The sequence below is a fragment of the Neolamprologus brichardi genome, chromosome 13 (genome assembly GCF_056152115.1).
Source record: "Neolamprologus brichardi isolate AB-2024 chromosome 13, ASM5615211v1, whole genome shotgun sequence".
NCBI classification, from domain to species: Eukaryota; Metazoa; Chordata; class Actinopteri; order Cichliformes; family Cichlidae; genus Neolamprologus; species Neolamprologus brichardi.
In genome coordinates this window covers 232,501-260,000 of record NC_142116.1, presented here as the reverse complement: position 1 = coordinate 260,000, position 27,500 = coordinate 232,501, and the positions used below count along the sequence as shown (strand labels likewise).

The window sequence follows — 27,500 nt, the reverse complement described above, 5'->3', positions numbered from 1 at the left end:
AGGTTAACATTTACTTCCTGTCATGTGACTCGTGTTCCTTTGATGGATGTTTGTGGTAAACAGGACAGTTTGTACTCAGTCATCCCTGTAGGCTCATAGCTCAGGCTCTAAACACTCAGTTTATCAGTTTTTTCTGCTCTGGGATCTGTATGATGTCAGAGAGAGAGGATGGTAGTCCCACCCACTTGCTGGCAGCAAATCAGAAGAAAGCTAGCTAAGAAAAAGGGAGGATCCCATTGGTATAAGACAAAGAAGGCTCATTATGAGCTGTGAATCAAGCACAGCTGCTCTGAGTGAGAGAACAAAAATATGGAGCTGGAAATGAACAGCACCACGTCAAGCTTTACATTTTAGGAAATAAAACCCCAAATTACCAATTGTTCTGTAGAGGTCAGAGGTAGTCCATTAAACCACCACAGAAGAAGCTTATTTGTTTGGTATTTAATTGTCAGTTTCTATCAATATCTCCTCAGCCCCAGTGATCCTTACAGTCACATGATCTTTACGTCATGTTTGATCCTGACTCTGTTTCACTCTTTGAATTTACCCAGCGGAAAACAAGGAGAAACCTTGTGGTTTTGTCACCTTCTGACACGCGGCACAGACGTCTTAAAAATAACTGCGAGCCAAAGAAAACATCCAGCAGCCCCCACCAATCAGAGATGTCAGGAAGTCTGTACCTGCTGCAAGGCAAAGTTTAGAGAGCGCAGCCTGGAAACCAGAGCCAGAGTGTGATCTGTGATCTGATCTGCGATCTGAGCCTCAGGAACTCTGGACTCCGCAGCAGCAGCGCTCAGTGACAGCTCTGAGCTGGTAGGGTGCTTACCTCGAGCTGGCAGCTTCCTCCTCGCTGATCCGCTGTCACAAACCAACTTGATATTCAGCTGCCGTCCACCCCGCGTCTCCAACACACACTCGGACACGCACACACAAAAACACTGTGGGACACACACTGCGCCGTCGTTCAGAGTGTGTGTGTTTGAAGCTGCAGACGAACGACGGGGAGGCGCTGCTTCGGCCGTCCTCCCCTCCTCAGAAAACACTCCCCCTCTGCAGGGTACGACCCCGACACAGCCCCCTCTGTGTGTGTGAGTAGGAGGGGCTGTGTGCTGTTACATGTGATCAGAGCAGGTTTACTCACCTGGAGCAGGGCTGGGTGCTGATTGGCCGATTACGCTCGGAGCTGAACATACTCCTTTGAGCTTCAGCTTTTTTTCACACTGACTTTAAACAGGAAAACCCACAAAATCCACGAATATGATATTAAACATGTGACTACTTTTCCTGAAAATGTCCCAACAAACGGCCGGCTCACCTGACTGAGGAGGCGGGTCGAGTCTGTGGCGGCTCATCTCTTTTAGCTCCACCACAAATCACAGAAACGTTCATAAGGAGTTATGAAAGGTTTCTATAATAAAGTCTGAGTGACGGATCAGGTGACAGCGCTCTGACCACCTGCGCAGTCTGCAGGTAAACATCTACAGCATCACGCTGGCTAGCCTCTGTGCTACGGGAACTTCCTGTGGTGAACCCCACGCAAGGCTTCACGGTACTAAAGGCAAACTTATTACTGAAGTCGCTGCTCTGGAGCAGCAGGTAGGAATACACTCAGAGCGGAGACTCCCACAAACAGCTGGAAGCAACGATGAGCCTGTAAGTCAGAGCGCTGCCTGCAGGGGGCAGCAGGATGCCCCTGTGTTTGTGTGGCAGAGATTAATGCACGATGTGTGTGTGGCTCACAGTTTGTGTAACTGGCGGCGGCAGAAAAACACTCTGCAGTTTTCCAAGCAAGTCTCCTCCCCCTCTCCTCCCCCAAGTGTTTGTTCAGGCTTCCCTCCTCTATCTGATCCTCCTCTCGTCTGTTATGTCTCTGCGCCTCAGCTCCCAGCAGGGCGAGCACTGTCTGCGTTTGTTACTGAATCAGATCCGCCTTCAGATCGGGCGCCGGCTCACGTCCCGGCAGGCTCGGACTCGCCCTGCCTGGAACGCCGTGGTGCTTTTAAATGTTTTAAAGAGACTCTGAGGGAGCCACAAGCTCTCAGAGGAGAAGCTTCACTTTGACCCTGAAACAGCTCCACTTTGCACAAATCAGACCTTTCTTTATTCAGCAGACTGAACAGCGCCCGAGGAGGTTCCTCAGACTGTTCTACAGTTTGACCTTTGACCTTTGCTTGGAACCTCCCAACAGTTCAAACTGGTTCTGGTGTCAGATCGGTTTGCTTAAACTGCTCAACACTGCAGATATCCACAAAACCAGATTATTACCAGGTGTCCCAGTTTCATCTCTGAGCATGAACACCAATACCAGGCTGAACCTTTACCCAGAATGCACTTTGTCAACTTTCCAAGTGAAAATGGGGAAACAGATGAAAGTGGGCAGTGTGTGAGGGATCATCACCCTGAAGCTGAGAGAGCAGGAACCTGGTTCAGAGTCAGACCGAGGGCCGGGCGGTGGGACTAAAGCTGATCTGGGTTCAGCTTTGATGGCTCTGGTTTGTAGCAGAGCAGGTGTACGGGGCTGTGACACTGGTTTGGTCCTGCTCAGGTGATGAACCAGGTGATGCTGGGGCGGGCAGGGAACTCGGGCCATGCTCACGTGACAGTGTCGCTGCTGTGAGACGGTCCTCGGCCCTCCTCCTCTGGACCTGATCTTTAACAACCTGCAGGATCTGTGTGGCGGGAACATGTCGCAGCTTCAGTGGTGGAGGACGAGGCTATGACGCCCGCTCCCTCCATCCTCAGCAGCGTGTATCTATCGATCAATAATCAATACCTGCTGGTTACTTGACTTCAGCTTAGCTGTAACTCGATCCCCCCGTGATGGCGTCTGGATCTGAGCATGTGCCGAGGTTTGCCCTGCGGTGGGTAGCGGGTCAAGCAGCGCTGTTGAGGGGTTGATGATGGTGTAACCTGCAGCCAGGGCAGCTGGGAGATTCCCGTGTTGGAGCACCGGAGACACATCGAAGCTCTGTTTACCCTGGGGGGGGTTCAGCCTTGACCCCTCCGTCACCACAGCAGCTGAGGAAGCCTCGTGCACACATACCCACTCTCAGGGTGATTAATAACCAATGTGTGTGACCTCTGACCCCAACATGCAGCCGTTTCAGCCTGAGAGCAAACACCGACATGCTCGGGAGGTGTGAGGTTTCACTGAGAATCTCTGCGTCTCTGAAGCGCCACAGCAGTTTGTGTTTAACCCTGTGAGGCTGTTATCAGTGATGACCCCTGACCTCTGACCCCTGAGCTTGGAGAGAAGCAGTAAACAGTGTTTGATGTTTATCAGAATGGCTTTTGTCTGACTGCTGAGACACGAACAAGTTTAAACCTAAAGAAATCTTGTGAGTGGGTAACAATCCTCAGTGAGGATGACTCAGACCAGCAGGCCCAGTTCTGCTCTGGTTCTGGTTTTAGAGAAACTTCCTGAACCTGGGCGTGTCCTTCCTGTCCTGCTGTAATGGTGTCTGAGTCTAATCCCTGACTGTAGTCTAAAATAATCCGGCTCCTCTTCATGCAGTCTTCCTCCTGCCGGCTGGTTCCTGAGGTCAGAGAGACACGAACAGCTGCCGGGACTCAAACCGCCGGCGTGTTCTCCATTCCTCTCATTCCTCCCATAGCCAGTGGGGGGGGGGCATTGTTGTGGAGCAGCTGGACATTGTCTTCTTCTTTGCAGGCAGCGAAGACTCGATGAGCTCGGCAGCTGCTGTGTGTCATCACTTTACACACACACACAGTTTTTTTCATATCCTTGTGGGGACATCTAATTGACACATAACCCCAACCTGAGCCCAGACCTAACCGTGACCTAACCGTGAGCTAACCGTGAGCTAACCGTGAGCTAACCGTAACATTTTCAAAAATGCCTTCAAACTCGTGGGGACGGGTCCAAACACACACACACACAGGTGGATGAAAGTTTAATGACCTGCAGGAGGAAGTGGGACACTGCAGAGGGGACAGCCTGACAGTGAAGCGACACATGTCATGCTGCCACACTGCAGGGAAGCGTGTGCCCTCAGTCCTGTCTGCAGGTGCCGACAGACGGAGAAAGACACCAAAACTGTAACCGCCTGCTTCACGCCGTCCAAACTGATCTGCAGAATAATCATCACAGAAGAAGAACAATCAAACATCTCCTCTGTCACTGTGTCCTCTGTCAGGGGCTCATTAGCATCACTGATATCCAAACAGCTGAGTCTGAGCCCCGCCCCTGTCCCAGGTTCTGCAGTTTGGAGGCTGAGCTCAGAGATCAGCCCATCTCACCCCTACTTGCACTCCGTATATAGATGTGAAGAAATAAAATGCAGTTTGTCCCTTGGTTTTTTGTTTTAACTTATGTTAAAAGTTCTTTAAAAAGCCAAAAATGATTTAATATGAAGACAACATGAGGCGAGAGTACAAACACGCTGAGGCTGCTAGTTCAGTCAGAGTCACAAACGCATGTCTGCACAATGACAGCAGAAGTGCTGCCCTGTGTCTGCGCAGACAGAGCCGTGTGTTTGTTTGGTTGTCCAATCAAAGGCTTCAGTTAGTTACAATCTGCGTTCACGTTTGTGGTTTTGTTTTGTTTGACAATATTTGATATTTAAAAAACAAACATTTTCAAAACTATTGGTGGGTGGTTTCTTGTTTATTTTTTGCACTACTTGAACACTTGGCTGTCCAATGAGACGGCAGTGCCAGCAGCGGCTCATTTCAGTTCGACACCCCTTGTAGGAGCCACATGAGTTGTTCCTTTTTGACTAAGTGGGTTGATTTAAATGGACTCACTGTATTGGTGCACGGGTGTGGGGCGTGTCTCATGGGTGTGGTAGATGATAAATGTGGTTGCACTCACCTGATGTTGATGAGCAGAAAGGTAGGGTGAGCATGAGGCGAAACTTTCTGTTGTGCGCAGCTTGAATGATTTTGATGTATTTTAACTGTAACTTGATGGTTTTTGTATGTTTATGCACTAATTGATGCCATAGGCTAAGTTGTAATTTGGCATAGTAGTAAGTGCAGTTATTGGTGAGTTGCAGTTATTTGTTTGTGCAGTCTGTGCATTTGTTTAATAGTTATATTATATTATTGGACAGATATTGGACAGCTGCATGTGGAAGAAAAGGAGCAAATGGTACAGAAGTGTATTTTATGTTTATTGTTGCGCGTCATCTGTGTCCTCATGTTTAGCCTGCCGCAGCCGTTGGTTGGTTGAGCCGCAATACCCCTGATGAACTTACCTGAATGAAATCTGTTCTGTGGGCGTGACATCAGGTGAAAGGCAGACAGCTCAGGTAGGAAGGTCCAGAAACACCTGGAAGGTAGAGAGGAACAGGTAGACATGTGCACAGGGTTTACTGGGTCAGCCTCACACACCAACACAGACCCTGATCAGGACACACATGTGGATGCGCAGAACTTTGTGTCATCAGAAACTGAATCTGAATAAGTTAAATTCAAATATGAATTGCTCAGATTGAATCTGAATTGTAACTTAATAAATGGTTTTTGAAACTGAATTTGAATTAGCCTAATTTGAAATTCAGTGTATTGGTTTGAAAATGATCGGAACTAAATTGAAATTGAATTTTATCCTTTAAAAATGTAGCTCTCAAATAATTTCAGTTTCAGTCCTACAATTCAGTTTTTTGGGACTTGCATCCGGTTCTGGTTCCAGAGTAATCGAGCACAGATTAATAGAACTGCGTTTTACAAGCGGACTGAAAGTGTCACTGACGGGAATCTACAGCATCTCAGAAGACCTCAATGAATGAATTAAGACCTCAGAAGTCATTCGTCATGTTGCATGACCAGCAGATAAACTCTCAGGTTGGTAATAAATGTATTACATGTATAAGAACAAGACAGAAGAAGAAGAAAGAAAGAAGACCGCTGTCCTGCAACTTTTCCATGTGTCCCTGTTGCAACACATCTAATATGATTAGTAGGTCATTGGCAAGACTGTCCGGTCTTTAAGTGATGACATGACGAATTCTGCTTCCGGGCCCAAAGTACTCTGCGTTTATTAAAGCTGTTGTGTTTTTAACATGTTTTAATGTTTTGTATTTTGTTCTGTTTAATCTGAACAATCCCCTAAAAACAGTCAGTGATCACTGTCGGCCTGTTTTTATCACCACTGTTCATTTTAAAGCTCAGTTTTAAACCCTTGTAATGTAGCTACAGCCCAGCAGCAGTATATTAATGACTAACCTCGTATTGTGGATGGATTATCTCAGTTGTTCTCCTGACTGAAGTTTGGTCTGTTTACAGCATCCTGCCATGCGATTGCATTTGTCTCTAACCATCAGGAACCTTCACGTTAACTTTTATTGAGTGGAAAGAAGTTAGCATTCATCCTCCAGCTTCACTGTGTTTATGCTAACATAGCTGTGTAGCTAGCGATCACGTAGCACATCATTATATAGCAGCTAGCCCAACTTCAGTAACCCTACAAACGTCACTGCTGTTTAGTTTCTGTCTTCATTTATTTTGGAAGTGATAGCAGAGCTGTACGTTTGAATCATTTCAGAAATTTCTGTCAGAACATGCTATATCATGATTAGATGGAAGCTAGCGAGCTAACTTCCTGCTAACTTCTAACTCCATTAAATGTGATAAATTCCTTTTTCATGGATGCCTGGATGTTAAACTTAAGTGTTAGACCTGGTAAAGCAGCAACGCTGTTCGTTTTATTACAGATGAAACTCAGTAATGCTGCAGTGATCATTTGACTTTGGGACCTGCAGCGGAGTTTGGGCCCAGACAGGCTAATGACGTCAGAGTTAAAGACCAGATAGAACTTGACTGCATGCTGAGGTGGGAGTGGACCAGAAAGTAAGGAAATCCAAAGTGCCGTTAAAACCAGGAGAGGTTTCTTATATATTTTAGAAGAAGGGATTATTAAAAAATTCAAAATAAATTATCTCAATGCCATATTTTATTTAGGAACCCTAGAGAGCCCTTTGCAAAATAACACATTCTTATCATTTCACCCTCTGATGGGCCAAGCTACGACTGTCAGGGAAGGTGATGTAGGTACAGAGCATGTGAGAGTGGTCAAGTAAATGCCACTTGTCTAGATGAAGGCACAAGAGGGATCAATGGCAAGGCGCAGAGATTCATTATCTTCAGTGGACGCTCCATTTCTGGCACAAAAGACCTGTAAAACATGGTCGATGTATGAGGTGCCATGGTGACCCGACAACTTCAGCCTGTCAAACATAATAATGGAGCAGTATGTTTAAAAAAAATCCAGCTCAAGATGCTGTAGATTCCTGTCAGTGACACTTTCGGTCCGCTTGTAAAACGCAGTTCTATTAATCTGTGCTCGATTACTCTGAAACCAGAACCGATGAAAGTCCCAAAAAACTGAATTGTAGGACTGAAACTGAAATTAATTGAGAGCTTCATTTTTAAAGGATAAAATACAGTTTCAAAACAAATGAATTCATTTTCAAAGTATAAAATTCAATTTCAATTTAGTTCTGATCATTTTCAAACCAATACATTGAATTTCAAATTAGGCTAATTCAGACCTTCCCAAAGTGTGGGGGCCGCCCCCTAGGGGGGGTGCAGAGCCATTGCAGGGGGGGTGCGGTATGAAAAGGGGGGGGGAAACAACGCTTGGACACTGCTAGCACGGGCGGCCACACAAACGCAAAGCAGGAGATGAAGCATCGCTGAATATGTTTCCAAACCAACTTCATTCTGAGCCAAAGACTAGAAAATATGCTGAAGCAAATCTTCCCTTTGGCTTCACCTGCACAGGTGCTGAGGTAGGTCTCCCTGCAGGATTGTTTTTCCCTTCATCAGGAGCAGTGCTGGGCTGTTTAAATCAGGACGAACAGGATCCCACATTCTTGATTTTTAGTTCACAAACACTTGTTGTAATGACTAACTGCTCCTGACATGTTGGAGATGTTTGCTCTTTATACAGTAAAGTTACAGGATACAAATAACATCAGGATCATCCTGCAGCGATTTGTCCCCCGGTTCAAATCACAGACAAACAGGATCCCACAGCTGTTTGTTTTTGAACCCATTTTGCACAGAGAGACATTTTTGAAAAATGTATTGATAGCAATGTTAAATATTATTACACAGGAAAAAAACAACTACAGTAAAATAATCACACTGTGACGCCTCTGCCTTTGTAAATGGAGGGACAGTAACGCGTGTAAAACCTGCAGACAGTCAGATTAACAGTATTTTGTCTCTATCATTCTGCAATTCATCTCATGTCAACAATAACGTGGCCACAGCGTGGCGTGGAAAAAGCACATACCTTTAACGTGACGAACTCTGTATTCCTCGTCCACACGTAAACGCAAAAAAGGAGTTTTAAAAAATCTCAGTTTTTGGTGATTCGAAACGCTGTTTACGTGGACGAAACAGCTGCGTTTTCACAAATACCCGTGTAGGTGCAGACGTAGCGTAAAAGAGTTAGTACTTTATTTTATTACTACCTGTAATTTATTGCAGATTACTTGTATTTGCTTAATTGTTTACTAAAAGTTTGAGGTGTGAAATAAACTGCAATGGATTGTGGTTTGCAGTGTTTTGTGTTGTTTCACTTTAAATTTGTTTAAAAGGAAAAAGCTGAAAATTTAAATAGTTAAAAGTTGAAATGTAAATAGTTTTTTGTATTATGATTTATTTATTACATTTTATGTGGAGTGAATAAATAAAAGTATATTTACGGTGGCCCCTCGAGACAAAACACGTAAAAACACAACAGAAGTGCTCCAGGATGCTGGGCGCAGTGTTGAGCTTTTGTTAACTAGTGGTTACACAAGCCAGCAAGTACCAACAACCGGATTTGGTGTGTGGTAGTAACAGGTAAATTAACATTTTCTTTAAAAATTATTTGAATATATATGAGTGTTTGTGTATAAATACACAAACAACACACATATGCTTTCAATTGTGTAATTTAAGTGAGCTAGGTAGCTCTGCTTTGAAGTTCAGTTAACTCTAGAAATGTATTTTGGAGTTTGTACGTGCTCCAAAACACCGCATATATTTATATATAAATAAAACCACTTTTTTTTTTTAACATTAGTAATTCCTTTTGTGCATAATTTTATATTATTGTTAATAATAAATAAATTAAAGCAACAAAACAACCTGAAGAGCCGGTTGGGAGCCGAAAGAGCTGGTTCTCTAAAAAGAGCCAGAAATCCCCTCACCACCGTGCTGGGGTCTGCATACACTCAGCTTTAACGTCAGTCTGGGTTCATGGCTGGCTTACCATTAGCATGCTGTCTGCACAGAGGTTGGCTGCAGACATTTCCTTCATGGATTCAGTTTGAATGTCACCATCGTGCTCTCGTAACATCCACGCTGTAGACTGCGCCATTAATTTACTCCTCCAGCTCACAAAGTGAAATCAGCTGATTGTAGCAGGACGGAAAACTTTTTTTTTTTTTTTTTTTGTCTTTCCATCCACAGGAGTGCCGGTAGCTGAAGTAACAACTGTAACTGTAATGAGATTACTGCATTTAGTACAGTACAATGTGTTACATTACTGTGTTACTGAAAAATGTGATGTGATTACAGTAACACGGTACAGGCCGGAAACAGTGCACGTGACAATTCAATTCAACTTTATTTACACAGCGCCAAATCACAACAACGGTCGCCTCAAGGCGCTTTATATTGTACAGTAGATCGTACAATAATAGATACAGAGAAAAACCCAACAATCATATGACCCCCTATGAGCAGCACTTTGGCGACAGTGGGAAGGAAAAACTCCCTTTTAACAGGAAGAAACCTCCAGCAGAACCAGGCTCAGGGAGGGGCGGGGCCATCTGCTGTGATTGGTTGGGGTGAGAGAAGGAAGACAGGATAAAGACATGCTGTGGAAGAGAGACAGAGATTAATAACAGATATGATTCAATGCAGAGAGGTCTGTTAACACATAGTGAGTGAAGAAGAAACACCCAGTGCATCATGGGAATCCCCGGCAGCCTACATCTATTGCAGCATAACTAAGGGAGGATTCAGGGTCACCTGGTCCAGCCCTAACTATATGCTTTAGCAAAAAGGAAAGTTTGAAGCCTAATCTTGAAAGTAGAGATAGTGTCTGTCTCCTGAATCCAAACTGGAAGCTGGTTCCACAGAAGAGGGGCCTGAAAACTGAAGGCTCTGCCTCCCATTCTACTTTTAAATACTCTAGTGTCCATAAGTTTGTGGTAGAGGCGCGTGGATCGCTCCAAACACCAATAGCAGCTGTGGTACTGATATCTGATTCATAATTGCAATATAAGATCGACACTTTATTTCTATCCTCCAAGTTCAGTATGTGGCCCAGCTAAATATATTATCTCTTTGGAAATGAGAAGATAAACTTCAACCATGCTCTAAACATCTGAAGCTTTTTGTGTTGTCATGTCTTTTGATTTGCCGCCTACGGCACATTCAAACATCACGCAACAGGCACATTTACATCCCTGCTGTCCAAAAAAACCCCACTTTCAAAATACATGCAAGTAAAACTGACAGTGAAATTACAAGTTGATGATTCATCTCATAAATCACGACACAGTGCTCTCAGCTACATCAGCTGCCTTCACAAGTTACAAATATCGGTATCAGAATTGGGATTGGCAGCACCGGCCTGTATTTACCCACATGGAAAAGATATTTATAAATCTTATAAAGTTTGTATCTGTCCTGTGTGAAACTTGTATGAAAAGCATACAAGAGTGAAAACAGATATAAGATCCTTTGAAAAATTATATAAATGCAACGTGTATGATTTGGATACTAAAACAACATATGAAAGTAATGAAAGTGGCCACTTTCATGAGTAAATCATATAAGCCTGATATGATTCACTATATGAATGAGTTTTTACTCTTTCTTTTCCATACTTGGTATCAGATCGATATTAAAATTTGCAGGATTGCACAGCAGTTTGCAGTACCTGAGCATCTAGCTAGCCCTACAGAAGAGGCGAGAACATAAAGGGAGTGAAGTTTAAGTGTCGGGTAATTTGAAATGCAGCGTTTCTATCAGCTCAACAAACATCAGCAAACACAAACTGTGTGTGCAGTTTGTCTCACAGTGTGCTGCAGCTAAAGGTCCAGCTGCTGTATTTGACAGGGAGAGAAAAGACGGAGAGCTACGTCCACTCAGAGGTGGAGACAGATAAGAAAGAAGGACAGGAGAGGACGAAGGGAGCTTAGAGTTAAAGGAAGGATGCTCTTTAAACTGGAAATTTAAAGATGCCACGTTCCTGCAAAACAAACAAAGCTATGCTAACTTTGTGTTATTCAAATGTTCCATGAAAATCCTGTTTAGTATTTCAATGCAGGATAAACATGTGGTGGATTCAGAGTACAGTCACACACAGTGCCTGTGGTGCTCGTGGTCCCAGGCAGGTAACAACAGGTGTAGCAGAGTTTATCAGAGAGCTGAATCCACTGTGACCCCTGACTGTGCTTTACTGTGGAGGTGAAGTCACCCTCCACCATCAGGGCAACACAATCGTGTCCTACACAACATGCTGAGTACATTCATTACAATTAGAAATACTAACAAGCTCAAGGTTCAGTTACTTGTATACAAACACGGTTAGTAGCAGAGTACTTTTTCACTTTTACTTGAGTACAGGAGTTTCATTACTTCACCTTTTACTGGAGTACTTTTAAACACAGGTATCTGTACTTTTACTTAAGTAAAGAAAGTCTCCGCGCTGAGCAGCTCGGCCTGTCTGTAGGTGTGAGGAGCTCCATCAGGGTGGATGAACGAACAGCACCGTCCACATACTTCTGCACAACTTGAAACTTCTTCTTCTCTGGTTTAATTGTTGTTTTCACGCTGTGACGTCACGTTAGAGCCGCCGCAGCGTTGAAAAAGCTCAGTCCTTCATCCTGAGCTCTCATCATCGTCATGATGTTCAGCCCCTCCTCTCCAGGTCTGTGGCTGAAGGTGACGTGAGTCACTCGGATCACCTTCCAGGTAGCCTCGTCACCTGCTTCTCATTCCGCTGCTTCGTCACGGTGACGTCAGCACGCAGGACGTGAGGGGGCTTTAAAGGAGGAGGGGGGGGCCGGGATTCCTGAGGATTACCCGTCATGCCCCGCGGGTAAAGATGGCGACAGCTGAGCAGGGCAGCGGATCAACTTTCTTGGAGCGGCTCTGAGCGGATTTCCTTCCGCGGACGGAGCGTCTTAGCCGGCCTCAACCCGACCCACTGCCCGGAGCTCCAGCGCGGACTTCGGCGCTGCTGTCCGGCCTCGGATCGGTCCGGAGCCCCCTCCCTTGGCTCTCCTGCTCCTCCGGAGGAGCGGAGCGGAGCTCGGACAAAGTTTCCTCTCCTCCCCGGGACCGAGCGGCGCGGACGGGGCCTCAGGTAAGTTCGCGCCGGGCGGGGTGGGGGTATCCCTGGTGCGGGTCTTCATGACGAGCCGCGCGGCTCGCGGAGCGCGGAACTGGGCCATGGTGGGCCGGTTCGCGTCAGTTTGACGGCCTGTGCGCGAGGGGGGGGGGTGTCGTGTTTGTGCCTGTCAGACAGAGCCGAGGGCGTACAGCCGCGCCCCCAGCAGCCAATCACAGGACGAGCAGGACGACCCTAGAACGGGGCCCAGGCCCTCAGCGAGGCCCCCGGCAGTTTCAATTGCAACTTTATTGATGCTCAGCAGGAAATGTCAAAATAAAAGCCTGTCAATGTTCGATCAAAAGTTTCATTAGAGCGTTATGACGACATAACAACGATAAAAAGAATGAACCCTGATTTTAAAAGTTCAGCAGAGACTTCTGAGCCGGCGATGGCGGTAAACCCAAAACGTCTCCGCTGTTCAAACACGTCACTGATTTCACTGATCTGAGCTCAGTTACAAGACAAAGCTAGCATTAGCAAGCAAACGGGTTCAGTGAGTTAGCATGTAACAGCCAGAGGTGGGAGTTACCGCACGACGTTATCGCGATACTTCGCTCACCACTCGATGTTATTGTGTCGAATCAGGTTATCAAAATTCATCTTTGTTGATTTGTTTGATCCACAACGATCGCGTTTGTTTTTTCTTTAAAAGACTGACGATGGTGTCCGGTGTGACTGAACGGGCTCCAGTTATTTCATCGGCGCTGAGTTCTGAAGAAATGAACGGTCTCCAGTTTAATTTGAATGCAGAGACAGAATATCAACAAAAACACGTCACAGTTTTTCGTTTCAGCCAATTTAAAATAAGTTTAGTGTTTTTTCACAGTGGTCATGCTACTTAATAAATTATTGATATGTGGTGGTGCTGTGAGAATGGCGAGGGCCAGCAGCTCTGACCATGCCCCAGCTGAGATACATACATGTCCTTCACCCTTCCCAGCAGTCCCCACAAACATACAGTAAACACTAACAAACAGTAAAAACACGAGCGACTCCAACATTAACTCGTAAACAGTTGGCTAACAGACGCGTGTCCGTCACACTGTGGTGATGGAAACGTACGCCCTTTCTCAATTCTCAAGTAGGCGAGTCCGCGCTCGCGTACTCGATGATGTCACAGGTCCAGAGTTTTTACTGCCGTCCTTAATTTAACTGTAATATGTTATGAAGCTTAACTTTGGTCTCAGCCAAACTGATTTACTCAGGAACAAATAAAACACTGAAGTGATGACGATCTAAGAGACTTATAAATGTTTAACCTCAGTAGTGAAAGACTGCGGGTGCTTTGAAAATGATGTGCTGAGAGTCCGCTGTTCTCGCCGACTCTAGTGACCCTTGACCTCCCAGTCAGCTTCGAGCTGGTGGGTCACAGACGTCTCTGAAAACATCGGAGCACTTTTGCGAATATGTGATATCTTGATAAACAGAGCAGATATTTCATGTTTACACAGCTACTTTCTCACCTGAAAGTATTTTGAAAGTTTATTTCAAAGAGTAATATTTAAAGGTTTTAGCCGCGCTCCTCCACCATTGTAGCGTTTGAGTTTTGGACGAAATGCATTCTGGGATATTTAGCTGTCCCAAGTCCACACGAGTCACCACCGATGCATGCTCGATAAAACGGACGGAGCGAGAACACATCCGGGAATTTTTCTCGGCTTGATGCTTTGAGTTTGAACAGTACTTGGTCTCCGACGGACGACGGATCACGAGTCCACGAGAACGCAAGTACGCACGAATACGCATATTGAGACAGGCCCATAATCTAACCAACGTTACATTTATTGCATTAATATGTGAGATGTTTAAATACTAGGGGACAGTAACCACGGAAACTCTCAGCAGAGGCAAAAACAACACATGCAGTGGAAGAAGAGAAGTTCTGTGTGATAATGAGAAATGACAGGAAACGCATTGATTACATGAAGAGAGGGAGGTGCACAACATCGGAGGGCAGGAGCTGAACGCCAGTGTCACACATCAGACGCCTGATGATGCTGAAACTGCAGCACCGTCACATCCAGTGTTCAGCTTCGCTGTGTTTCCATTTCAGGACATAGAACATAGAAGAGAGATCCTACTGGCTCACCTACATTTGTCTGACTGTGTCGGGGTGAAATAAATTCATAACCTGTGATCAGCTGCATGATGGAGTCGTGTCCTGTCACTGTTTTAAGGTGGAGCTTTAAATGGGCTCGTTTTTCATCCCCAAACAGGAAGTAAACACAAACACTTCCAGCTGTTTCTTGGTTACAATCAGGCATTAAAGCTGATTTTTATACACATTTACATGATTGGTGCTCCTCATTTGTGTAGTTACTCTTTTATCAGGAGTACCAGAAACTGCTCTGATATACTTTGTATTGTTGCTCAGCACTCGTCAGACAGCCGGCTCGTTTCTAACCCGAGGGAATCTGGTTTCTTCTGTGAAGCCATCCGGAGCATCATTCCTAATAGATGTATCAGTTTCTCGTGTACTCCATTATCCGAGCGTATGACGGGCATATAAAGTAACGACTGTAACACTGCATCAATTCCCAGCATCCTGTTTTTGAACACGTTTCCAGAAATAAAGTAATGGACGACGAAATATGTGTGTCAACTTCCTGATCTGCCCCCGACCACAACAATGTAAACAGGTGACATCAAATATGATGTGACGCCGTACGTCGGCTTGCCTCTGGATATATAAAGCATATAAACACGTGCAGCAACAACTTGGCACAAACACATCACGACCGTGTCCTGACCTTTATTTTCAGTCTGGTGCTCAGTAACTCTGCTCTTTGTACTTTTGACTTGAAGGACATCTCCTTCAAGTACTGCACAGTACTACACAGTAATACACAGTACAGCTATCTGTGACTTAGGGCTGCCACAATTACATCAACTATCAAAATCGTCGACGACTGATTTAATAGTCGACGCGTCGTTTGAAGCTTTGTAAGATCACAAAAGACGCAGGAATAAGTAGTAGGATTTAAGAGTGTAATAACGGACTGAAACAGAAGATGGCAGCACTGCATGTACAAGGATGCCAGCTGCCGTTAAACCCCGAAGAAGAAGAAGCTGTGTCCCAGAATTCATAGCGCAGCCCAGCTCAGTTTCCAACAATGGCGGCAGCTAGTTAGTTTTAATATTACTCTTATTATTCTTTCTGGGTCACAAAATAAACGTTTAACATATTTTCAGGCGAGAATGTAGCTGTGTAAACCTCAAATATCTGCTCAGTTTATCAAGACACCACATATTTTCAAAAGCGCTCCGACGTTTTCGGAGACGTCTGTTAGCCACTAGCTCGATAGCTAGCCGGGGGCTAGGCTAACTAGAGCCGTGAGAACACCGGACTCCCGCTAATCGTTTTCAAACCCACCGCCGTCTTTCGCTACTCAGGTTAAACATGATATATAAGTCACTTAGATAACTTACAAATGTTATTGTTTGGCTTTTTCAGTATTTTATTTGTTCCTGAGTAAATCGGTTTGGCTGAGATTAAAGTTATAGTTTTTACACAGCTGAATAAACATCAAGCAGGCAGCTGATTATCAGAAGTGTGAGATGCTCCAGAATTTACTCCGGTGTCCTGTTATATTTTAGATAGCAAGGAGTTTATTAAACTTCACCAAAACAATCTGCAAACTTCATTAAAATTTAATAAACTATCATCTTGTCTTTATTTTTAGTTAGCACATACCTTAAACACTTACAGCTGTAAGCTAATGATAGTTATATAAGAGCAGATGCTGCTGGTGCAATAAGCTGTAGTTTTACTCCAATGGATGATGATGTGATTAGTCGACTAGTCTGAGCAGCAGCAGTCAGTCTGCACAGGCACCCGTGTTAAAATAAACATGTTTAGTCTCTGTGGATAATTTCCTTCTTCATAACACAGGTATGGGGGAGGATGTTTCTGTAACTCACCTGTTTTCATTATTATCACCTGTTTGAGGGGCGTGGCCTCTGACTGACAGGTGGATGATGACACAGGTAGCTGCTACCTGTCTGCTAGCTTCACCTCTGCACCGTGTTTGTGCTGTTGGTAACTTTTGGAGCGTTTCTAATGACATCACCTGACCAATAACACGGCTGCTGGGAGGTCACTGTACTAACAGACCGTCCATAAAGGCGGAGCTCCTGTTTGGGTGCACACTGAAATTCTGGGATTTTGATTGGTTGCTGCTGCACCATCTTGTCCAAATATGGTCATTCCTAGAAATGAAAAGCAACGTGGAGGCGGGAAAAATGCCGAAATTAAAATGGCTGAAATTCAGCGAGGCTGTCTGAGACGTACAGTCTGTGGTGGTGTGTTGATCGTTGCTATGGTGAAGGAAGGTGTCGCTGCAGGCTCAGAAAAACATTATTTGTCGGCTGGAATGGAAACAGGAAGTAGAACAATGGTGCCTTCCTGCTCCTACACAGTTACTGCGAGCTGATTGGCTTACAGTTCAGTGTGTGCTCACCTGAGGCTACGGGGTGGTTCTCAGCGAGTTTTAAACGTTCCTCAGACATCTGAAGGCACCGCTGTGGGGACCTCTGGGGGAGTCTGGCTCGCAGTAATCTGATTACAGCGTGAGACACAGGAAGTGACGCTCTCCACCCCCCTTTGAGCCCCCTGCTGTGAGGTCTCATACACTGAGGTTACGGCGCTGGCGTGTGTTGTTGCAGGTAGTGAAGGACACTCTCCATCATTTGTGTTGTTGTTAGAGTGACCAGAGGAGGCGGCGGAGCTCACAGCTGACTGAGACGCCATCTGTCCTCGCTGTCCCATGAGGAGAATTGGACATGCTCTGCCGCTCGCAGGACACATGAGCCACAGAGCTCACCTGCTCAGGTGTGTATGTGCAGTTTCATGTTGAGGTGAGTCACATCCAAACCAGTCAGCTGATATCGGCTCTCAGGTGGAAAGGTGACTGCTGCTTGGCTCTGATAGGACGCCTCGGGTATCATCGTTAGCTGTGAGACGGCCGAGCGCTCGGGTTTCAGATGATTTCATTCTGTGTGATAAATCAAACGCACCCTCTGCTTCTTGGCGCCGAGGTCAGGGGCAGGATCCCTGCATAGGAAGTTTCGGTGACCTTCGACCCCTTATAGGGTCTCGGGGTTCCCTCCGTTTGTTTGAAGCTAATCTCGCAGCACCGTCACAGGCCGCCATGCACTCGTTGCTGTTAGCTGTGATGTGACCTCTGCCACGCCCACGCTGGTTTAGGTTCAGGGCTAACTCTGGGGCAGCATCACATGATGCATTGCCACGACAGCTGATGCAGCAGACCCAACCTGTGTTCGATCAGAGTCAGTCAGCAGAAGTCGGTGCCTGTTGGCCAATCAGATGTCTAGAAATGGCGTCGGTGCTCCTGTTGGTGAGTCACGTCGACTCTGATTGGAGGAGCATCGGTAATTAAACGAGCAGAACTCGAGTTAACTCGAGTGCAGCTATGAGCGCGCTTGTCTGCTGGATGCCACAGGAAGTGCAGTCACATGATCACAGAACCTGCACCAGCTCAGCTTCATTTGAGGTCAAAGGTCATGGAGGGTTTTACTGTGTCTTTACTGCGTCGACCTTCAGAGTATCAGCAGTGTTACTGCTAGTATCAGTAATCCTAGTACTGCGCCTGAGCAGCTTATTTACTGGCACAGCAGTCACATGACCTCCGCCCTCACAGATCCATCCTACCCATAATCCTCTCTGAGTGGAGATAAACCTCTGTGGCATGTATATTGACACACACACACACTCCCGCAGCAGGTGGTCATCCTGACGCCGACCCTTGCCTCCGATTGGACGGTATTGATCACATATGTGTGATGGGTGCAGGATCCTTGTGGTGCATTGTGGGAGATGCGGTTTGCACCATCCAGCCTTTGTGATGTCACAGACACGGCACTGCGGCTGCTGGATTTCCCACCATGCCATCTGCTGCAGTTTGACCTTCAGCCGTAGATGAGTGAGCTGTGATGTCAGAGGCAGGTGGTCAGCTGCACTTCCTCCCAATCAGACGGCCGTGACGTGGGCCTGCGGAGCCTGCGAACTGACCTGGGATCAGCTCACTGTGTGTTTGGGCGAGTGTGTCTCTCAGGTGTTGAACTCCTCACTGTGATTGGTCAATGAGCAGCTCAACCTGCTAAATCAGTTCATGTTTATGTGAACACCTGTACACAGAGCAGGGCGATAGGACCACAAATATTTATCACGATATACATTTGAAAATTTGTGATAACGATATAATTGACACGAGACAAAATACTTTACAACTTCACAACTTTATTAGTGCAAAAAAAAAAATCAATGTATTTTCACTGAAACAAGCAGCTGTTTTTTATCTGCATTAAAGTTGTAGAAAATGTAACAGTGTAATGTATGTAATGTAATGTAAATGTAACAATGTAACTTTAACCAAAAGGCATTTCCAGTGGAAACTGGCCGACATATCCTCAGCATAACCATGTAAAATATCCACAACACTTAAAAAGAGGTTATACACACACAACACGGTAATATTATGTTGAAGCACAGTACGTATCACTCCGCGAGGCTCCGCCTACGATAGCCGTAATGCTCCGACAATCCATCAAGCGGTGCGGCTTCGTAGCTTAGCAACGTCGTACTGAAACATCTGACAGATTTTCGAGCGCCGTGCACATAAAATCGTCTCGAGGTCAGTAAACACAACCAGAGTTCATACATAAGGCACACGGGATTATAAGGGGCTCTGTCGACTTTCAGAGAAATCAAAGGATGATTTTAAGTGCGCCGTATTTTCCAAACAACACGGTAATAACGACGGCCCGCTAGCATGCGCTACCAAAAATAGTGCTTTGTTGTGTATCTGACGAAAGCTAAACCAGTTCCACACCAGTGAAGCTGCAGCATTTTTACAAACCAGTTCTGGTTCATCGTTTCATTCAACGATCCACTTTCGCTCTTCTCGTTCTCCGTCGCCGCCATGATTTTTCCACCATGTGCGTATGTAAACAAAGGCACTGCGCATGCGCGTTTTATCCATATTCTATCGCCATATTTAATTTTCTTATCGTTGCCCAACATTACACCGGTGTTACCGGTGAGCGGTATGATATGGCGCACCCTGTCTGACACACCTGTGCAGGTTCAGTCTTGGGGAATAACAAACGTGTTGTGTATTTTTACGTTTTTGCTCATAAATGTTTCTGTTTTATTTCATTAAAATGTTATTTTTTATTTGTTTCTCCTCTGCAAACGTTTTGTTTTATTTTCAGCCAAGTTTTTCTCACTTTGGTCTTTACTGATGTGCACGTGTGTGTGTGTGTGTGTGTGTGTGTGTGCGTGTGTGTGTGCGTGTGTGTGTGCGTGTGTGTGTGCGTGTGTGTGTGTGTGTGTGTGTGTGTGTTCGTGTTCTTCGTCCTGCGCCTTGTTGGCCTCAGTCTGCTTCCTGTGTTGTGCGCTCAGCCCTCCTCTCGTGTCCTCTGTGTGGCGGCGGCGCTGACTCGTGTTTCCGTTCCTCCATCTTGTGTTTCAGGTACTTTCAGGCAGCGTGAGGGTTGCACGCCGGCAGGAGGAGGATCTGTGTGTGCTGACATACGAGGTGAGGATGTGTTTGCGGTCTCTGCTTTCCTGGTGAGGGGTTCAGATTCTGCTGCAGCCGTTACATGACCAAAGCGGTCATATCGATTGGTCAGGTGACATCTCCATGGTGACGCTGCAGGTAGCACGCACATTCAGCTCTTCACGTGGAAGGGTGAAATCTGACCCGAACCCGCAGCCAGGATCAGCTACAGGAGGATTATTCTGAGCATCACTCGTGCTAAGCTGCTCTGGCCTGGATCAGTCTGCCGCGCTCGCATCATTGGCTCGCTGGGTCATGGCCGCACTTCCTGTCTAACAGCTGCTCTCTGTTTCAGGCTGGATCGTCCTGTGGATGACCTCCTCTCAGGACTCGCTCATCCTTCAGGTACAGACACCGCCGACGTGATGATGATGTCACACACGTAGCACATGTACATTCACCTGTGATAGCCAGCAGAAGGAAGGGGAGGGACTAAGATCGTCCCAGATCGTGTAACCGAAAGACTTTCCGCAAGCCGCAGTAAGCTCCTCCTCCTCTGTCGTCGTGTCATCACGCAGGTGAAACGTTTGAGAGGCGTTTGTCCTTCTAACATGCTGCAGGTCTGTCTCGCCATCGCCGCTCTCAACTCTGCAGCCTGTCATCAGATCTGCAGTCCACTGTTTTTGAGGTCATTTAATAGAGGAAAGGGCGCCACCCAGCCCGTAATTACGTCTTTTGTGTGTACGTTTGTGATTAATTACAGCGGAGGGAAGGACCGCTCCCTGACCACCTAAAAGGTAGCACGCCTGGGGTGGATGACGATGGGCGTCTGCGTGCTGTTGGCGGACAATTAAATTCATACCTCCACCTTGAGATCTGAGATATTGTAGCTTATGTCGGAGAAGGCTCTCCTTTACCAAGGAAACCAAGACGGGACGCAAAGAGACAGCGGCGTCTTCCTCCTCACCTGAAGCCTGTGCTGACGTCATGGCGCTAACACACAAATGCATAAACATGCTTATTATAATTACTTATTAGCAGAATAGACCTGAGATCCTGGCGTCAGGTTCAAGCGTCCTAAAAATCCCGCGTTCCCTCTCAGAGACAGTTTGGTTGCATCGTTTATTATTAAGAGTCCAGCGGCGTCACAGACACTTCAGCCAGCAGCTAGCAGAGGCTAACGGCTGCCCTGCTCCAGGTTCAGTGCATCGTCAGCTGTCGTCGGTCAGCAGCGAGCTCCTCGGACTCCTGTCAGAGCTTTACAGGCGTGTCCAGAGGAAGCAGACGCTTCCCACACGGCGTTGACGGCTGAGGTAAACGGTGAGCTGCCAGCCTTCAAAGACGGGGAAAGTCTCCCTCCCTGTTCAGCTGCTCTCTGCTGACCTCAGATGGATCCAAACCAGCAGCAGCAGGTTCGACGCCGATCTGTGACTCAGACGTCTCAGAGTCAGCTGAACTTTGACCTCTTTTCAGTGTCTTCCTCTCGCCGTGTCTCGTACAGTCTCCACCCCCGTCATGTGACATCACGTGGCCTGACTTTGCTACCCCTCCGGGCGTTGCTGTTGATTAGCCTTCTGTCTTCATGTAAATGAAAGTGGGCAGGACTCGGGTTTCCTGTTGGCGTCCTCACATGCGGCGTGTTCTCCCGCTGAAATCAGTTCATTCATTTTCCAGTAGCTCCCAGTTCAGGCACTGTGGTCCGTTTCTCACAGGCGTACGCAGCTGATTTTAAACGCCGCTGCCTTCGACTCACAGAGTTCAGCAACATCAGAGACGTGTGGAGGGATTTGTCTTTGTGAAATGATCCAATATGAACTTTTAAAGATGATTTATAAAACAACAAAGCTTCAGGCGTGTGCATGTGAGCGTGCATGTGAGCGTGCACATAGGCGTGCGTTCGTGAGGTGGAACAGAGGGCGTTTCCATCGTGTGGAGAAGCTTTAAAGGACGTTCAGTGTGACATCAGAGGTCCTCACAGAGGGGGAATGTCAGTTTGTGTGTGTGTGTGTGTGTGTGTGTGTGTGTGTGTGTGTGTGTGTGTGTGTGTGTGTGTATTAACATCTTGATGGGGACCAAAAATTGGTAGTTTATTATACTTGTGGGGACAAACAGTCAGGGTTACAATTAGGCTCCGGGTCAGGGTCAGGGTTCATTTTTGATGGGTAAGCGGATGGGAAAGGGTTATGCCAATGAGATGTCCCCACAAGGTTATAAATACACACGTGTGTGTGTGTGTGAGAAACAGGAAGTCGCACAGTGATCAATGGCCTGCCATTGGCTCCCCAAGGGCAGGACGTGGTCATGTGATGTGCATTAATCGGAGCAGAGTGGCGGGTGCGTGTCTGAACACTACATTCACACGTTACCAATCAGAGCTTTGACCTTTGACCTCCACATGCCAGTTGAACGTCCAGTGAGCTCGCAGTCAGTCAGAGCAGACCGCTGTGGCAGCTGTAATCATGTGACATCATCATCAGCTGTTAGCAGTGTTAGCTCCACTCCGTCACATGCTAACATTAGCGTTAGATCAATGCAGCCGCACTTCCTGTTCTGGAAACAAACGCAATCAATGAGAGGCCTGAGGGACGGACACGCACACACACTTTACTGTAGTGGCGAGGGTGTATTTGATGCTGATGACGGGCGACCAAGCATCGATCTGCACACGCAGAGAGAGGGTGAGGGGGCGACGGTTGCAGCAGTCTAGTTGCGGTCGAGGCGTTGTGGTGGGTGGTTGTCGGGCGTCCGAGTCGTTTTGTGCCGCTAACTCGTCTTCTCCTGCAGGACTGACAGACCGACACGAAGTTACGCAGGAAGGAAGCACGACCTAGGATGGCGAGTGCGGCGCCGGCCAGGAAGCCGTACCGTAAGGCTCCACCGCAGCACCGCGAGTCACGCCACGCCCTGCCCACTGCTCCGCCGCCACCTGCACCGCAGCCCGACATCAATCAGGTAATCAAACACACTTTAAAGACACCTCCACACCCCCCGCAGCACCTTGCCCGTCAGCGGCTGTCTGGCGATGGGATGAGGCCTGGCGTCCCAACCCCGCCGCCGCCACTCTCAGACAGCGAGCTGGAGGTTTCCAGCCTTTCCAGCCTGGAGCTCTGCACCCCGCCGCCGCTCTTCAGAGGACATATCCACCAACCCAGCTCAGCGAGAACCGCGGTGGCGGGCATGACTGCATCCGGTCACGATGCCAGGATTCCTCACGGAAAGCCGCGACCTCAGCGCGGCACGAGTCCTCGCAATGTCAAGACCTCCATTAACACAGGAAACCAGGCTTTCCTGGGACATGGAAGCTCCGCCCCAGCCCCGAAACAGGCAGTGAGCTGCAACCCTCGAGGAAGACATCACATTTACTGCACGAACGCCGCTGGCCGGACGCGGACCGCCAGCGCTCCTCGGAGCATCCTGAAGCAGCCGACTTCACTGGGTGTGGAGCCCGTTGACATTATCAGGAAGTCAAAGTCGGTGGAGATGCTAGATGACGGCAGAGGGCGGAGCAGCGCCAGCCGGTGCCCTCCGACCCCTTCTCTGGACCGGGTGGAGCAGCAGGGGCTGACCTGGCGGCGGTCCTCGTCCCTGCCCTCCCCCGTCAGGACTGACTGGAACTGGAGGATGCAGGCGCTGCAGGAGAAGGTCCGCTTCTCTAACTTCTTGGATGAGATCACCTGTCGGGTCCTTAGCCCCGCCCGCCTAACACTGCTCGGCAGGTCGGCTTCTAAAGAGTATATAAGCCCCGCCTCCCAGCGCCGCCACCCCGCCTACAGAAACCAGCAGGTGGAGGGGTCTTCTGCAGACCGGACTCGACGCTGGGACAACTGGGTGGCAGCGCTGCAGCGGCCCGGAGGCACGCAAGAGGAGGGGGCGGTGCGGGAGACGGCGAAGCAGCAGCAAGGGTACGGAGAGTGGGCGGGGACTAAACGGCAGGTGAAAAGAGGAGTTAAGGTGGACAAACGTCCTCTCTCTAATCTGTCACTGCTGTCACACATCAAGGTAGGTCCACTCCACCTTTACCCCGCCCCCAACCGTTTCCTGTTGTTGTTTTCCTGCTGGGGGTCAAAGGTCACCAGTCCAGAGTAGCGGACTGGTCTTAGCGGTTCACTGAGCTCATCAGTTATTGATCATCAAGATGACATCACACAGGGGCCACATGCAATACATAGGACACCAAACTCCCAGTGACGCACTCTGACCTCTGACCTCGCTTTGACCTCTGGTCGTGCACCCCTTGATTCTTGTAACTTTGTGATTGGCTCTTCAGCGGTTACGCTGCGATGTTGTCTCCGTGCCGACACCATACTGCAGCAGCTTGTTGCGCTTTAATGGCGCGTGCGTGTGGTGACGGCGTGTCGGCAAGCCGAGCTACGGCTGCGAAGGGTCCGTCCAATCACGTGACAGTGAGAGCAGAGCGCAGGGCGGAGTCCAGAGTGACGCATACACACGGTTTAAAGTGCAGTTTGTGTGTCTGATGATGTCGTGTTGTGTTTCAGGAGGCGTTGTCGGACTCGGACAGGATCAGGTGAGTCCGTTTGTAACTTCCTGTCTGTCACGCCTTCTTGTTAGCTTAGCCGTTAAAACAGGAAGCTGTTTGTCATCAAGCAGTTTCAAACTAAAGGTCGTGTGTGCTGTTTGTCCTGTTAGTGTCTGTTACTAACAGGAAGCAGCTTTTAGTTCAGCCAGGGTCATGTGGTCTCTGAACAGGAAGCTCTGTCTTCATCACTTCCTGTCTCCTCCCAGAATCCTTCAGCAGCAGAATGAGGACCTGCGGCGCCGCCTCTCTCTCACCACCCACAAGATGGAGGCCATGGAGGCGGAGTTTGACAGCAGCCGCCACTACATGGAGGCGGAGCTTAGCCGGACTCGAGACGACCTGGACAAGATGAGAGACAAGTTCCGCAGGTGGGTGGAGTCAGTTCGTCAGGGACGTGTCGGTCGCACCGCTCGCTCTCATCCATGAAGTACACTCGCAGTACTTGTACTTTGATGTTTGCAGTACTTGTACTTTGATGTTTGCAGTACTTGTACTTTGATGAATCGTGCAGCTGTACGCTCACGGTTGCGTTTTCTTTAACCAGCAAACGCGATCCTCGCAGCGCCGATAAAATCAGCTTTCCGTACGCGTGTGCTTTGCTCTGATCGAAGGTTAATCAGCTGACCGGCCTGCGCCCGAGTCTGCACGCGCTCTGTCACGCTGCTGTGTGTACTGTGTTTCTCGCAGATCAGAAAGTACTTGTTCACGTAGCTGTCAGCGACGCCCGCCGTCACAGCCACACGTGGAGTCCGGTCGTCTCTTACGCGACCGTCCACGTGGCGGTTTCTCGTCTCTACAGGCGGGGAAACGCTGATCACAGCGCCGAGTCTGTATCTGCTCCGGCTCAACACTCTGGCTCCAATAAGCCTCGCCTCCAGCGCTTCGTGTCTGACGCGGCAGCGATTGAAGGGTCGAACGCACTGCTGCGGTCTGAGGTCGGGCGAGCATCACTCATACTTGCGCTCTCTCTCTCCCACCTGCAGACTCCAGAACAGTTACACAGCGTCTCAGAGAGCCAATCAGGATCTGGAGGAGAAACTTCACGCTCTGGTAAACCTCTGCCTCCCACTCACCTGACCTTTGACCTTGGGATACTCGGGAGCACCGTAGCAACAGGGTTGATCGAGCTCATCCAATAACTGATCAATACCTGAATAAAAACACTGAGGCAGCGTATTGATCACCTGTGGGAGAGCCACGGTTACAGTTTGGACGTGTTCAAACAAAATGTTCAGTTCTTTTACAAATCCACTGAGCATGTGCAGTGACCTTGGGTTATTGGGCAGTTATGGTGAGGTCATCAGCAGGAATGGCGTGTTCAAGAACAGTGACTATTCGCGCAGCGCAGACAACGCTAGCTGGCATTAGTGTTGAAATTGAGTCAACCAATCACTAACAGTGCCAAATGAGTGTCAAGCAGCATGACTCCGCCCACTGACTCCGAATGAAAGAAACAATGAGCTGCTGTGGCTTCAGAGAGGACGTTAGAGTGAAGCTGCTGTCCGGTCTTTAAGTGATGACGTATGAATCCTGGGTCCAAACTGCTGTTTATTAAGGCTGTTGTGTTTTTAACATGTTTTCATGTTTTGTATTTTGTTCTGTTTAATCTGAACAAGCCACTAAAAACAGTCAGTGATCACTGTCGGCCTGTTTTTATTGCTGCTGCTCAGTTTTAAACCTTTACGATGTAACTGCAGCCCAGCAGCAGTATATGAATGACTAACCTCGTATTGTGGATGATCTCAGTTGTTCTCCTGACTGAAGTTTGGTCTGTTTACAGCATCCTGCCATGCGACTGCATTTGTCTCTAACCATCAGGAACCCTCACGCTAACTTTTATCAAGTGGAAAGACGTTAGTGAAGCTGGAGGATGAACACTGTGTTTATGCTAACATAGCTGTGTAGCTAGCGATCACGTAGCACATCATTATATAGCAGCTAGCCCAACTTCAGTAACCCTACAAACGTCACTGCTGTTTAGTTTTTTGTCTTCATTTATGTTGGAAGTGACAGCAGAGCTGTACGTTTGAATTTTTTCAGAAATCTCTGTCAGAACATGCTATATCATGTTTAGCAGGAAGCTAGCGAGCTAACTTCCTGCTAACTTCTAACTCTGTTAAATGTGATAAATCCTGTTTTCATGGATGTTAAACTTACTTGTTTCACCTGGTAAAGCAGCAACGCTGATCGTTTTATTACAGATGAAAGAATTTACACAGTTTGTGACTCTCAGAGATGCCGCAGTGTTCGTTTGACTTTGGGACCTGCAGCGGAGTTTGGACCCGGAAACAGCTGATGATGTCAGACTTAAAGATTGGATATTGGGTGTCAGTTTATTCGTGCTAGCGTGCTAGCATGTGAGCCAACGGTCCCCAGGTTCATGCAGTGTAGCGGACTCACAGCTAGCTGTAGCTATGTTGCTAACATTATTGCTAACAGGCCATTTTCCAGTTTCGCTGAGCAGCTAACGTGAGCCTGTTTGTGTCTGTGGTCAGTCGTTATTTCACTCCTTGGGATATAATTTACAGGCACAAAGTGATGTAGCGTTTACTCTCCGCAAAGGCGATTGTTAGCCAGCTAGCTGTAAGTGGTCTCTGACACGGGCAGCGGCATAAACTGCTCTGTTTCTGGTGCTCAGGTGTGCACGCTGCCGAACACGCAGCTCATGAGTGGGCACAGGGGGTGCCAGCGACCTCTGAAAGTTTGGGTGGAGCTCAGCTGGGGTGGGTGGGGTTAGAGGTGGTGAACAGTTGACAAACTTCCTGTTTTTGTCTGTCGTTCTTCATCTGTTTCTTTCTTTCTCCTTTTTCGCACGCTGCTCCCTGGTGGATTGACTCATCTTCATCACCTCCACCTTCATCACCTCCATCCTCATCGCCTCCATCAGGCTGCTGTCAGTCAGACATGGGTTCATGCAGTTGCGTTTCATGTTCTTCTTCCTCCTCCCTCTCTGTCCCTCCTCCTCCTCCTCCTGTTTGAGCACCAAGTCCTCTCGTTTAGCTGTTAAACTGATTTTTCTGACCTGAGCAGCTTTGAGAGGCGTGAGCTCAGCCTCCATCAGCCTCCACCTGTTCCT

At 47.6% G+C, this 27,500-nt stretch overlaps 2 protein-coding genes across 4 annotated transcripts in view; one reads left to right on the top strand and one right to left on the bottom strand.

Annotated features, from left to right (window-relative positions):
* The window catches only part of dlk2 (delta-like 2 homolog (Drosophila)), a 12,343-nt gene extending 11,364 nt beyond the window's left edge, over positions 1–979 (bottom strand). The window contains exon 1 of the mRNA XM_035914863.2: positions 827–979. The gene's annotated coding sequence lies outside the window, so the exon portion shown is untranslated. The remainder of the gene's footprint in view (positions 1–826) is intronic.
* Positions 980–12,063: 11,084 nt separating this feature from the next.
* The window catches only part of tjap1 (tight junction associated protein 1 (peripheral)), a 23,266-nt gene continuing 7,829 nt past the window's right edge, over positions 12,064–27,500 (top strand). The window contains exons 1-8 of one of the 3 annotated variants that reach the window (XM_006806841.3): positions 12,064–12,340; positions 19,861–19,926; positions 20,243–20,292; positions 22,672–23,886; positions 24,384–24,412; positions 24,631–24,792; positions 25,408–25,474; positions 27,312–27,341. In XM_006806841.3, the coding sequence (XP_006806904.2) occupies positions 22,720–23,886; positions 24,384–24,412; positions 24,631–24,792; positions 25,408–25,474; positions 27,312–27,341 (1,455 nt within the window). In that variant the 5' untranslated portion in view covers positions 12,064–12,340; positions 19,861–19,926; positions 20,243–20,292; positions 22,672–22,719. The remainder of the gene's footprint in view (positions 12,341–19,860; positions 19,927–20,242; positions 20,293–22,671; positions 23,887–24,383; positions 24,413–24,630; positions 24,793–25,407; positions 25,475–27,311; positions 27,342–27,500) is intronic. The other 2 variants (XM_006806843.3, XM_006806842.3) reach the window with 2 other exon arrangements.